The sequence below is a fragment of the Rhea pennata genome, chromosome 5, assembly GCF_028389875.1.
Source record: "Rhea pennata isolate bPtePen1 chromosome 5, bPtePen1.pri, whole genome shotgun sequence".
In the NCBI taxonomy this organism is placed as follows: Eukaryota; Metazoa; Chordata; class Aves; order Rheiformes; family Rheidae; genus Rhea; species Rhea pennata.
The window spans coordinates 60559790-60574193 of record NC_084667.1 but is presented as its reverse complement, the minus strand read 5'-3'; the positions used below and the strand labels follow the sequence as shown (position 1 = coordinate 60574193).

At 37.2% G+C, this 14404-nt stretch overlaps 1 protein-coding gene across 1 annotated transcript in view; it reads right to left on the bottom strand.

The window, feature by feature from the left end:
* Positions 1 to 8521: 8521 nt before the first annotated feature.
* The window catches only part of ADSS1 (adenylosuccinate synthase 1), a 30976-nt gene continuing 25093 nt past the window's right edge, over positions 8522 to 14404 (bottom strand). Inside the window, exons 12-13 of the mRNA XM_062577165.1 lie at positions 13301 to 13450; positions 8522 to 11843 (exon numbers count right to left, since the gene is read on the bottom strand). Of these exons, the coding sequence (XP_062433149.1) occupies positions 11791 to 11843; positions 13301 to 13450 (203 nt within the window). The 3' untranslated portion in view covers positions 8522 to 11790. The remainder of the gene's footprint in view (positions 11844 to 13300; positions 13451 to 14404) is intronic.

Sequence of the window (14404 nt, the reverse complement as noted above, 5' to 3'; positions counted from 1 at the left end):
TTCTGCTATGATTACATTTGCAACATGCCACCACAAATCCACTGTGGGTCAAATGCAGAAATCTTCTGTTACAGCAATCTGAGTCAGCCTCAGGTGGTGACACCTCTTCTTTAATTGCTTTGCAAGCCTCAACCTTAACAACATCTGTTACTGATCAGATACTTTCTATCTGGAATCTAAAAAGCAGAATAATTCTGTTTTGTCACCATCAGCATAGCTTATCATCCTATAAGGAGGGAATTGGTTGATCTGCCAGTCAGGATGATTCCCAAGTATTTCATTAATTTCATAGCAGTAAGCTTTGAGGAAAATTCACTGGTAATTTGGAAGCAGAAGAAAGGCTGAGATCTGATCTGGCAAAGCTTGCTGGCATTGAGCATTTATGAAAATTAATGCTGACAATTTCAAAGTTAATTAATGAGTTTGTGTATTATGTTATGCACCTTCTGAATATGCAAAATCCCTAAGCAAATCCCAAACCACTAATAGTAATTGTAAAATATGATAATTCTGGTTTATCCTTGAAAATATGTTTATGAAAGAAAACAGGGCATGAAAATGACACAATCTCCTTTTTTTTTACTATTTTACTTTTGGTGTGCCTGTTTGTGCGTATTACAGACAAACTGCCTGCTCAATGGCTTTCTAATTTACAGAACCAAGAAAATTGCATTACAGTTTTGTTTAGCATTTTATATTTCCAGTAAGCAAATTTCAAAAGCTAAATGGGCTGGACCATAGTTATTTACAGTCCGTCTCTCCTAACATTTTATTTCTGCCAGAAGGAGGTGCTTCAAGAAATGGCACATACAGAGGGAATCTGGTCCTAGTTTACCTTTGTGATAACCACTGCTCTATCCCTCTACCCCTAACCTTGTTGCTTCTAGCAGTTTAGAAATCTTTGGAGCCAGCTGTTCCACCTGGATCATAGTGTCGGTAGGCTGATCCTTTAAAAGTTTGTCCAATCCCCTTGACACCAGAAAGTCATTTAGTTTCTTATTTTTGTGTAGTAAGGTCTAAAACTTAGCAATCTCTTATTTAAGAAAATATTGCTTCTGGTTTGTTTTTGGTATGCTACCTGTTAATTTCATTGGGTGTCTCCTATATCTGGTTTTATGAAGAATAATGAATAATCATTCCATATTAGTTCTCTTCATAACATTCATGACTATAAAGACATCTGCCGTATTTTACTCATTTGTCTTTTATTCAAGCTGAAATCTTTTGACACATTGAAGCACACCTTAGCAGTGTTCCCCAGCCCACATCACCCGTGCTATGTCCTGGTGCACAGCATGAAAAGATTTGAAGATGCACCATTTCTCTGGAAAGAGACTGAAGTATGTGGGAAGGGAGGGAGCCCTGGTATGCTCCAAGAGGACCTCTGCATTGGACAACGGGGGACTAGGTGGTTAAGTATAAGCAGCATACCTAACTTGTCACCTGCGTACAGCCACTGATGTCCTTTTCTGTGCTTTTTGTATCCTACAACACCCTTCCTGAAGTTTGGTGGCCAGTATTGCAGCTGTGGGCACGCAAAGAACTTGGATAGCATAGATCTAAAGATGAATTCTTGGTTCCTTCCCTAACAATTCCTAACATCTGATTTGTCATTTTTATTACTACTGAGTACTGAACTGATGTTTTCAGGAAATTATTCATAATTGACTCTCAAGATGACTCTCTTGAGTGATAATCACTATTTTAGAGCCCATCGCTGTACATATACAATTGCTGTATTTCTGCCATATGTGTTACTGCACACTGCATACTGACTTTGCCATTTTATTGTCCATTTAGTATAGTGAGAACGTGGAAAACACACAGCTGCAGCTCTTCGCAATTGGCTTTTAGATTTGACTTCTAACAATAGTTCAGCAAACACTAATACTTCACTGCTCACCCTCTTTCTCAGAGTATTTATAAATTCATCAATTTGCACAGATGTCTTGCCAGAACCTTCCTGCACTGTGAAAACTGACCATTTATTCCTACCATTTTTTCCTGTCTTTTAATGAGATAATAATATGGGAAGTTCTTTGCTCTTGTTTTGTGGCAGACGGTTTTTAAAAGAGCTTTTCGTGAAAGACTATGTCAAGAATGGGTACAAACTCTTTTCAGTTGTATGCATTGGTCTGTGCCAAAGGACAGGAAAAAATAGTAGGAATAAATGGTCAGACTAAACTGACAATACGTACATTCTTAAAAGAAAAAGAGCTTACCTTGTTTGGAGAAGAATAAATTGAGGAAAATTCTGCCATCTGTTTTAAGCAGGGTGTCAGACAAGATATCCAAAATGGCTGTTTTGGTTTTGTGAACCTAAACATTCATCAGGCTTCATGTCTATGCCCCATTTTGCAAGCAACCTTTACCTTCTAGCATAGCAAAGTATTCCACTTTAGGAATAAGTGAAAATTCAGAAGATTTTACTAGCTTTTAAATTGTTCCAAATGCCTAAATATTAGATTCTTTTAAGCACTGAGGGGGGAGCTTAAAAACATTTTAATTTTTCTCTCCAGTTTCCTTCGTACCCAAGGCCTTCCCCTCTTATGTACTTGTGATAAAAAATTCACATTTATTCTAGTCTTTCATTATTAGGCCATTTAGAAATAAAATGAAACACTATACTTAGAGGTGGAACCCTAAAGAACAGTAGAACAGCTGCAGAACAGTAGTAGAAAATCTTAAAGCTGTTCCCTTCCTTCTGTGCCCTTTTATTTTCCTACCATATTATAGCATGTCAGCCTTAACAGTCAGCACGTTCCCAGTTTGTATCAAAGGGCTACACGATTCAGCCAGTATCTGTTAGCAAGTGCCAGAATATACTTGCATGTCATTTTACTATGACCAGCTGGCAAAATAGTTCATGTTCTAATCCTGATGAATTAGTTCACATATCAAAAAAGGTTTGATAAGCCAACGATGTGCAGAATTAAGGACTGGCTCTGGAAGCACGCTGTTACTAAGCTGGAATTCTGCCATCCTGGCATGGTAGCCCTTAAGAGCTGTTAAATTAGCACGGCATGGATGAATTTCATAGCATATTACTATTCTATCAGCTATGAGATACAACATAGATGTGTAGTTCAGTGCGGTTTGGTAGATCAAAATAATTGAAGGTCCTACTTATGCTAGAGGGCACTCTCAAGACTAAATTATTACTGCTGTTAGAAAGATGGTATTGTTCTACTGACATAAAATATAAAATATTTACAGGATGTTTCTTTCCACAGCTGAGATTTTTTTCCCTACCCTTTTTAGTTGTGTACCTTCATTTCTTCTGCAGATAGTTTCTTCTTATTTTGCCTATTTCCAGATTATTTTCTATCAAGAAAAAAGGAAAGCAACAAATCTCTGCAGCTGGTGATGAAACTGTGAACGCAAGCATATACTCACCAAGCAAACACTTAATGGATGCTGAATTAGCAATTCGTTTCTTCAGTTATTCCCTCTAAGAGTCTGGTTTTGCATGTCCCTGGGTTGTGTATGGATTTGGGAGTTTCATATATCCAGGTTGAACGAGTGTCTGGGTATGAGAGCAGTGCCATGCCCACATCTGCCAGTTGAGCTCTGGCAATGATAACTACCGTTATGGACTTCATGTGATGCAGGATGCTTTGGTTTCTTCCTCTGCATGTCCTAAGAATTCATTAAATGTGTGTCTAAAAAATGCTATTCCATTATTCCATACAGATTTACCTGCAAGAGGCTAGAGGTACGTATGTCCTTTCACTAGTCCTCTACAGCACAACACACTTTTTCACGTGGCATGGGAAGGGCTGGACAAACTTCCTCCCTCCGCACTGAAGCTGCGTCCAGGTCTTCTTATCATTTTTGTTGTGGAAAAAATCCTTGCTTCAGTACAGCTTTGTATGCTGTATCTTGCATGCTTCTCCTTCATTCGTTCCCCGTGGTAGCCATTTAGCTGGAATAACTCAAGGTACATCCATTCATTTCCAAAGGAACTATGTAAGCATACACTGGCAAAGAATCTGGCTCTCTGCACTCACCACATACAACAAATGATTCCACAGGAGCAGGAGCAAAGTGTTTATTTTAAATATGTGTGACTGTGTTGTCAATCCTGGAAAGAGAAGATCTCGGTCCAAAAAACAGAAACTGCACAGAGTCAAAGGGAGTCAGTCTCTGAATATTGCCAGGATAACATGTCACAGCTATCGTTACAGTAACCATCGCTAGGCCTAATGTGGAAATTCTCTTAACATAGCCTTTTAGGTTGAAATCTGTTTACATTGTGAAGTCTTCACAGCACAAATTCTATCTGGTTGCTCTTTGCTGAGTAGTTTACATGAGTGGTGTGATATAAGCTAGCTATAAAAGTAATGTTCAGTCTTAGGTCTACCATTCAGGGTGCTAATTAATAGAATGAGATCTGTGCTGCTGGCATGTTTCCCCAGAATAGAAATCATCAATACATTTTGCACAGAGCTCACATATTCATCAGTATCAGCCTTGTTTTTTTAATGATGTAGTCTGGTGCAAATCAGTCCCTAACAGACAAAATGTCTTACTCCATTTGTAATCCCTTAATCAGCTAACATCTTTTATTTCTTGCACCGTGACCTTTCTCTTCTTGTATTAACATTCATTATAATATATTCTACACATCTATGCTCAGTACATTTCTCCCATTTATGTGCAATCTCTCATCTTTTTTTCTTCATTTTTATTTTTTTTTTCTGCATGGGAATTTCAAAGAAGATATTGATGTGACAGATAATCATATATTTTTTCCTTCTGATGGCTCTTTCATGTCTTCAAGCTTGGGAAGGTCTCCAGATCAATAGTGAAGATGTTCAGTACTGTCTCTGTCTCTAATACTGATTCTCTATCACTATCTAAACTCTACAAATAAACTACCATACAAATATATCACCACTGAACTGGTGTAAATGTAGAACTGTAGAATGATTCATCTTTACAACTAGCATTGAATAATGAGACAGAGTAGCCTAATATTCCTCCTAGCTCTTCAGAATTAATTTCAATGTTCTTTCTAGACACTGGTAATTCTTTGAGCCAAGTTCAGAACCTAGATGTGTTTTGCATCAATTTGCTGTTGTTTTATTCTAACTTCAATTTTTTTCAGCAAAGTTGGAGATGCTTCTTTATTCAAGCCCCTATTTATTTCATTGACCAATACAGGCAAGTAAAGATCATTGAAGGTATATTCCTATTTTGTTTGCAGAAGGCATATCCAGTATTTAAAATCAGTAGACATTTTTACACTGTCTCCACAAATTTCTCCTGAGCAAATGAGTTTGGTTTCTTAATTAGTCTTTCCAGTAATCTTCTTTAGGAGCTTTGGATAGAAACATAATGCTGTTCAAACTATGTTTTCTCTGGCATAGATATGATTACAGCCTGGTTGGTATAGAAATAAACTGCATTCCAGAATTCTGAAAGAAGGGGCATATGCAATTGCAAATCAGGAGGAAATGTTTTTAATAAATCTTTCAATTTGGCAGCAGAATCTTATTACTGGAGAAAAGAAAATATAATACTAAATTTTAAGGAGGCAAAAAAATTATGCTGACAACCAGAAGGCTAATAGCATAGTCTCAGTAGTTTGCAAGACTCTAGGAATATTTTGAAGGGAAGGCTCATTAAAAACATGGAGGTAAATGCAAAATGGGATAAAATGCAAAACAGACTTAGCAAAAATAGTTGACCCCTGAGTAATTAATCTTTCCTTGAATATAGTTGACTTTATGGACACAGGAAATGCAGCAGCTATAACTTACTTAGGCTTCATTAAGCATTTGATATAAACCGTGCAGGGAATAATTAATTATAAGTTAGGGATTAGTATGAAGTGAACGAGGAATTGGTTAAGGGGAGATGCAATGGCTGATATTCAAAAGCTATGCCTATATTAGCCAATAGTGCATCCCAACAGGAACAAATCAGCAAAGCAGTTGGTGTGGAGGACCCAATAACCACACTATAGATGCAAGGTTACTTCTGCTCTTTACTTGTCTGGGCCCATCGACTGAGCTCTGGTTAACATCTGGAGCATACAGGGGACACTGCTGGAGAGCATCCCTCGTTTAGCTGCACCCAAAAAGAGTCCAATTTCCACACTGATACCACTCCATAGTGCAAACCAAAGCACAGGCAAAGGGGAGTGCTGAGAGATTTGCTTTAGAAGTGCAGTTCTGATCTGAACTAAAACATTAATTTGATCCATTCCTAGAAGAGGTATTGTTTGGAGGTAAGTTTCATTTGAAGAAGAATTAGGCTCCGTTAGCAGTAACGTTAAAAGTTTTGTCTGACTAAAGGGGAAGGTGAAGATGCACGATGACATCTCTGCTAATTGTAAGAGCACTGAGAGTTGACTGTATTCTCCAGTCCTTAATAAACAAATCACTAGTCCTCTGCTCAGTGTATTTTAAGGATTGCAGCAACCACCAGCTACTGTCTGTACTACTGTGCACTTATCAAGCACTGTGAAGTTCTCTCTTGAAACCTAACACTGTTGTCTGAAGAACTATTTAGAGGTCTGTAATGTAAACTCCAGTGTATGTACTCAAATTCTAAAAGGTAATGCCTGTCAGAATAAGGATATGTTTTCTCAGAACTGCAAAAACATTCAAATACATGGGTATTCTTTTCTTCCTGACAAAGACGTGTCCTTGACAGAGACATTTGTGGACACTGTAAAAATCCATACTATTCCCAATCTTTGAAAAATGCAGCTGTTATCCAAAATTTACTACATTAAAGGAAGCTATAAACTGCATGTGATTACAGAAGATCTTGTTTCCTGTTATTTTTGCATCTCAGAGCTGGTGGGCAAATATTTAATGCATCGTTTCTGTTGCAGAACATGATACATATTAATTAATAACACACAAAATTTTAGAACTGATTTCCTGTAAATATATCTGATTAAAAGGCTAAATCTTGAAATCTTTATACAGGCTTTACTTTTTAATGCCTCACTCTATTGCTGACATCCACATAGATAATTAATTTTGAGCAATATGTAAGGGTTCAGCTAGCCCCGTTCCAGAGCAAAACCAACAGGAAGGAGCTTCTGCAAGGTTTTTCTTAACCGAGTTTCTATTTGACAGCTTGTGAAGAAAAGATTCACATTTCTTACCTCCATGAAGCAGGCTGCATAATACAAATTTTCCCATACCATGAATCCTGCTTAGTACTATGATGACCAAGGCTCCATGCCTCAGGTGCCTCCTTCTTCATTGGCAACATGGATCTAACAGAAACATGAAACCAGCACTAACAAATTCAGCTATCACATTAGTAGATAACAAATCTACAGGCTAATGCCTTGATACAGTGACTGTACCACAAATAAGGACCTCTTCCAAAGATAAAATGGTAGGAGCTATATTTTCTTGCCTGATGTCTAGCTGAAAGAGTGGTCAGCTCATCCTTTTTGCAGACATCCAGAGCTTGAAATTGGCCCTCTGATGGATATGAAACGTACTACTGTGGAGGTGCCTGGGTCACTTCTATGAGGAATAAGGAATTAGAAGCAGGAAAGAGCAGGGAAGTCATATATTAATTACAACTCTACAAAGGCAAGATGGTCACATTGTTCCCGTTTTTATCAGGCCGTGTATCTTCTTTCCTCCCTCCCAACCTCAAGCCTCCATTCTCCAGCTGACAGACAAGATGGACCAGTTACGAAACAGAATGTTTTCCCACCCAGTTGGTAATTTCAGCAGAGACTTACTTTTTTTCCCCCTTGTGCAGTGCCAGTGTCACATGAAGTTCAACAAAACTGCTTCAGATGCCTCAACTAGCAATCAAAGACCTTTCTGCAAGTATTTATATATATATATATAAACCAGTGCAAAGGATTTGAAGAAACGTAAGTCAGTTAGCAGAGAAGTTCCCTTACACCTCTCAGACATTGCTCTGAATTGCGTACTGACCCACTGGCACCTTTACTGCACAGCTCACTCATCTAATATTCCCGACTCCTCATAAAATGGATGAGAAAAAGAGTAATTTCTATAAAGGTTTTCAAAAGACCCTAATCATAGTGATCTGAAGCCCTTCCACAATTTAGGGATGATCATTATGTTGTTTGAGCTCATGTCTGTCTTCCCTTTCTCAGTGCAGTGCTGTTGATAAAGAACTATGCGGAGTTCATGCAAGTTATTTTGAGTCATCTGTTCTGGAAAGACGTTTTTTGCATCAGTCAGGAAATTCACAAAGAGAAATGTTCTGTTTCATTATAAAATTACTGTTCACTAACTAAAGATGACTAACCGTGCACCTACATTGATAAAGATGGATCATTGTTAGTTTGTGACCAGCAAAGCTTGATCAAGTTTACAGAATATGCAAAAGAAATCCCAACAATGAGAATCTTTCACATAGACTGAAAGAAAATATCCATTTCCTGGGTAATTCCTGCTTTTTTTTTTTTTTTTTTTTTTTAAATACATGAAATATAAAACCAGGTTTTTGTATGTAGTGCATTTTGTTTTTTTTTAAAAAAAGAGAGAAAGAGAAGAAGACAGCATTGTTATTTTAAATTAATTTTAATATGTCTTTCAGGACAGAATAACAAGTGTGGATCCAAAATTTGTCTGAAAAATCTGCATAGAGGGAAAGGTGTAAGTATAGCTTGTTTATCAGTATAGAAACGCTTAGTTTCTTTTCTTTCATTTTATAAAGTGCATCATGTTAGAACTGTAAGACCATATGTAGCCAAATTAAAAAATAAAAGCTTCAAAACCCTATACTGCATGTGAAGCATACACCTGAATAGGAAGGCCACATTATAAAGGTGAGAAAATACATCAAATACCTTAATGTGCATAAATGACTCAGTAATTTCTACTTTTAAAAAACTATAATCTTTACAACAAGTTATGGTATACTAGCAGATATTCATCCTTATTCTTCCATCAAGATATCTAACAGGATGATGCATCAACCAATTTTAGTCATTACTGTTGCATTTAGCTGGGGAAAAAGAAGAAATTAAATTCACTGCAGTGATTGTTATTAAAATGAAATTCCAAACAATACTAAATAATCCACATGGGAAACAGTCAAAATGAATGCAAATTTACATTAAAAATGTTCTTATCAAGGGTTGTGTCACTCAGTAGACTAAAGAGCTTTAAAATAAAAGTCTGAACTTACTCATATTTAACTCAATGATAACACATACAAAAATCAGAGAACTTTCAATTTTAAAAATGCATGCTATGAAATGAAATGCACAATACTATTTTTACTGTAACAGAGTCAGTCACAGGGTAATCGTCTATTGTATGATACCCATTGACAACAACACTGGGTTTTTGAAGAGTCCTTGAATGCAAAGACAGGCAACTTACTTTATGGAAACTAAAAGATTAAGTGAACATGAGAAAATAACCCTGGGAAAATTAAGCTATGAGAACTAAAATTTTCAATTCATTTAGACAAACACTTCATTTAGAGTTGATCATTTAATCCAGTTATTCAGCATACTGAGTGGCTTGTTAGTCATTGTGGACATAGTCTATAATCAACCAGAGTTTAAACACAGTGGCCATCCCCTAACACAAATGCACTGATGAAGATGAGGCCAAGAAGAGGAATAGGTCTGTATCATCCAGTGGGCAAATGTCATAGGGTTGAGCCATACTGAAATTAAAACTTGATTAGTCTATCTCCAAGCATCTTTATGCTTAAATTACCTCATATAAATGAGGTACACTTCACAGTGCTTGTAAAATTTAAGCACTTTTTCAGCACCTTTCAAGAGCGCTTTACAAACATTAAATATGGTCAGAAATTGCATTGTTCTTTCATTGTAACACCCATAAATACGCAGGGGGGAGTACCTCCTCATCAGTGTAGAGTAAGGAATACAGGACCCAACCCACAGTCTAAAAAAGCAATATAAAAAAAAGGTAAGGAAGTATTCCTAATCGCCATTTAACAGATTATACAACAGTAGCAGGAAGGTTAAATGACTTATCCAAGATGATCACAGAAGTCATAGCTGGGTTCAAGATTCACAGCTTTGGGCTCTTTTTATTAGGCATAAGTATATTTGATCGTGGTATAACGCCACAGTCTGTGGTGAACTGAGGTATGAAGAGACTGCCCTGCAGCCAGAGGGGGTAAGAAGAATTCTGCACTACAAACAGCAATACATCTGTAAGCGGTTAAAATTAAATGCTTACTATGTCCTTGTACCAGTCCTTTTGTAATTTTTTCTTAACACAAATGATTTTGAACATTAACAATTATTTGATAATTAAGCAAACTAAGACAAAATGGATGAGTGCACATGAGATAAACTCTATGTGCTAGAAAGTCCCTTGATAGGTTTTTATTTTTCCCTATCTCTGATGCAAATAATGTCCTCATTTTGTATCCTTGGAGTTACTATCTCAGAAAAGGGATATATTCACATAAAACATGATGGCATTACTAGTGTTGTGAGGCCATTTCCACAGCATCTGGAAATGATATAACTACATGGTGTATTTATACATTTACTCTGAAAATTCCATAGTTATGGAATAACTCAGTTTCTAGTATATTCTTCTCCCTCTACAAGACTTAGGCCTCAGGCCTTTTGCGAGATCTAGAAGTATAGCCATTACAAATTTGAAGATCCACAAAGAAAACCAAGTGTATTCCTGGAAATTCTGGGGACTTCTTTGTTGCTTCTCCCTGCTCCAGCCCTAGCTGCCATACATTCTCCCCTTCTATAAACAGTTATTACATTTTGCTGAGGAAGGTCAAAATGTGCAAAGGGTGTAAATACTGCAACAGTCATCAATAAGTCATGCATTGATTTATTGGAAATCTAGGAGCTGTGGAAGTGAGTGTGCCATACAGAGCTGCAAGTCCCAAGCTCCTCACCAGATACCCACAGTAAAACTTTGGAAATTAGAATCACAGAGTTAGCAGAAAGATATGTCTCAGGTTCACTGAGAAAATACAGCATGCTGTCTTGGCTCCACTCTCCCTATATATTTTGTAATCTGAGGATTCTCTCCGCTTCCACCTTCATTCACTTCTTCCCTACTGCATAAAGACAGCACGTCCAACAGTCACCACTGATAATGTCTGCTAATATATGAATTATTTGAAAGAATCATTAAATAGGTCAACGTTTTTCCAGTTTTGCCCATCTATAGATGTTATCTCAACTACTAGAATGTACTCTGTGATACAGCTCTCTAGTTTCTCTCCATTTGTTTTAGTGGGTTATTAAAAATTTCACAGGCTTATGGATAATTGTGATAATTGCTTCGCACTGTGTGGATATATCTACCTAACTGTACTGTCCTTTAGGAACTGAAGATCTGTATAATCGAACCAATTCAGTATATGGTATCTGTCTTTTTACTGCCAATCCAAACCACAGACATTTTAATACTTGAAGAATAATCTAAGCTTTACAATTCTACAGTAACCCAGTAATGATTGGAATATGTTTTAATACTGGTTTCAGCATGAAGAAGTAACTCTATAAGGATGTAAAACACCTTCAAACAGTAACATTGCTGAAATTTAAAAAAATCATTTTTCCTTATTTTGTTATAAATCTGTAACACATTTTTGAGTTTTTGATGGTGGCCACTAAGTAGATTTTACACTGAATTTACTGAGAACTTCAAGATAAATAAAATGTTACAATACAGAATATATGTTTTCTTTCTATTCAATTCCTAGAAGAAGATGTTGGTTTTAAATAGCATCTCCATTTAAAGAGGAAGCAGTAAGGAACAGATGAACACTAAATTGTGCTTCTCATCACTGAGGTTCTTCGTTTGTTTAAAATAGCTGGATCATTGACTCTCTTGATTTTCCAACTCCGACCCATTTAACTGGGGAGAAAAAAAACAACTATTAGAACAATTACTAAGAGTATGCGTCACAATGAATTGTTATCATTTTAATCTTTTCATAATGTTTTAGTACAAACTGGCCCGTTCTGTGCAGAAACAAAATGCCAGGAAAATTTACTGTCAAATATTACTTTACTCCTGCTGTATTGCCAGACTATAAGTGCTCTATATTCAAGTTTGATAGCATGGAATAATTATACTATAAACAGAAAGCATTGCAGATTGAAAGCCTAATAGAAGGTGAGGCACGTCTGTTGCATGTTTAGTTATCATTATCTTGAGTGATAGGATGTCTAGCTAAATCCCTGCAGAGAGGAAGCGAGAGCTCTGTCAGACTGTAACGTTTTCTTGCTGTGGAACTGGAAACAGTGCACATGTGCTATAATATTGTTAAATGTAAGGCTTCAATTAAAAACATTATCTCGTGGGAGCAACCACTCCAAATACCCTACTCTGAAACTAATTGTTTCAGTACAGTTTTCATTGTCCATGGATACTGCAGAACTGACTGGAGATTGTTCCCCTTTAGCTATCAAACCTCCCAAGGTACACTGAGGTCCCCTGCCTTCAACTGAGTACTCAAGAAATAAAATAAGGGAGCTTTATTTACATATCCCATCAGCCACATCTGTGTCCATGACCACACACAGGCTATTTGCTGAGCTTTAGGCACCACCAGATATTTTCTAATCCATGAACAACATCTGAATTGAAACAGTTGCAACTAGTTCATACTCCTAAAATTTGACTTTTGAGGTGCTTTATGGAAAACGAAAGTCTACATGCTAGCTTTCTAGGTTGCTACAGTGGAAAATCCCTTCCAAACTCTAGCATTCATGCCACACCTAGCTCCTGGCACCTCTTGACAGCAATTTGTTTTGATGAAAACTGGATTAGCCTCTGCAGGCTGGTTATGTTAACACCCAAATTTCCAAAGCAGCTGAAGCAAAAGTCCCTGGCACCTGTATCTATTATGCAATACATCTCCTCGTAATGATAAATGTGCAAGGAAAGGGGCGGGGGGGGGGAAGAAAAGTTTATCTTCAAGCAGTGATGCAGGAAGTAATGTGAAAGGAAGAAATTAGCAAGGGGAGGATAGCAGACCAACTATGCCCTGAAGCACGGTGCACAGATCCCTAAGCTGTCACTGACAGAAGGCAGCAATTTGCCAAGCACAATACATGGCCACCTTTCCTCTGGTTAAGTCCTTGCCAGCAACAGCTTGGGGCTGTCTGCAACACCACAGAACTGCCCACAGCACACTGCCCTTTGCTGCTTCTGTGCACGTTGTCATTTACCATCAGCATCCCAACCACAGATGCTTCCATTGCGTCCAGCCCAAATCAGGCCACTCCCTGGGTCGTAAAATGAGCATTTTCCACAGCTATTTCTATGTGGTCTGGCATCCTCACATGTACGTCTGAAGAAACTTTTACCTGGCACTCCAACATGGTTTTCCACACATCGGATGTAATTCTGGGCCTTGGGTGGGAGGTCCTCCCATTTTCGTGCACCAGTTGTGTCAGTCTTCCACCCAGGCATTGTTTCATACTCTACTTCTACCTTCTGTAGTATCTCCTGATTAGCTGCGGAAGAGCATTTTTATCACAGTTGAATTTAGCTGCTCCACCTCAACCTTCAGTCTTTTAACAAAATTTACAATCCAATATATGAAAAAACAGTATTTCTAATGTTGGTAAATTAATTCATTCTTAAGTTAGATTGGCATCTATAACTGAGGAAGAAAACTGATTCAAGAGAATCCAGTAATCTAGTTTCCTCTTGTTAAAAATTTATGATGTGCCCTATGTTGTCAGATGACTACAGTAATATTTTGAGAAAATACAGTATTTTAAGTTTACAGCAATTCCATTTTTTGATTCAGATTTGCACATAATAAAACAGAAATCCTCCTACAGACAAGGCACTACGCTTTACCTTTATGTAACAGGGTTAAACTAGGCTTACTAAAAACATTGATGTTTGTAAGCCCCATTAGATTTCTTATTATACTGTTCTCCATAGCTGGAAACTAGTAGCCATGGTGGGAAAGTTGGCTGCTGCCAACCTTTTGCATCCCTCCAGAATACCCCATCTCACAGCAGAGTCACTGTGAGGCAGACAAATGAAAAACTTTAAGTTATGTGTGCTTCTGCAGCATGAGCAAGAAGATGCAGATTCTTCATTGAAGCAGGAAACATATAACTGGAGAAGGTTTCTGCTTGCCTTTTACCTTTTATTAGTTTAAAGAGTTAAAATGAAAGCCTGAAGAGACAGTCGTTCAGCCCTAAATTCAACAAATCTGCTGGCCATAGGGTACACAGGAGTCTTTACTGAATAATAATGCGGTATAGTGGAAGGCATTTTAGATGGAGGTGTGAAAATGAAAAAGGAGAGGAGCATATTAATCTTGAAAACATCATTCTTGTAACAAAATTAAATATTATTTAATTAATATTATTGCATCCTGTAAGTTTTAACACAAAGTATATTGAAAGTTTTAATTAACTACAAAGTTATTGCTGTTAATTATAATTATA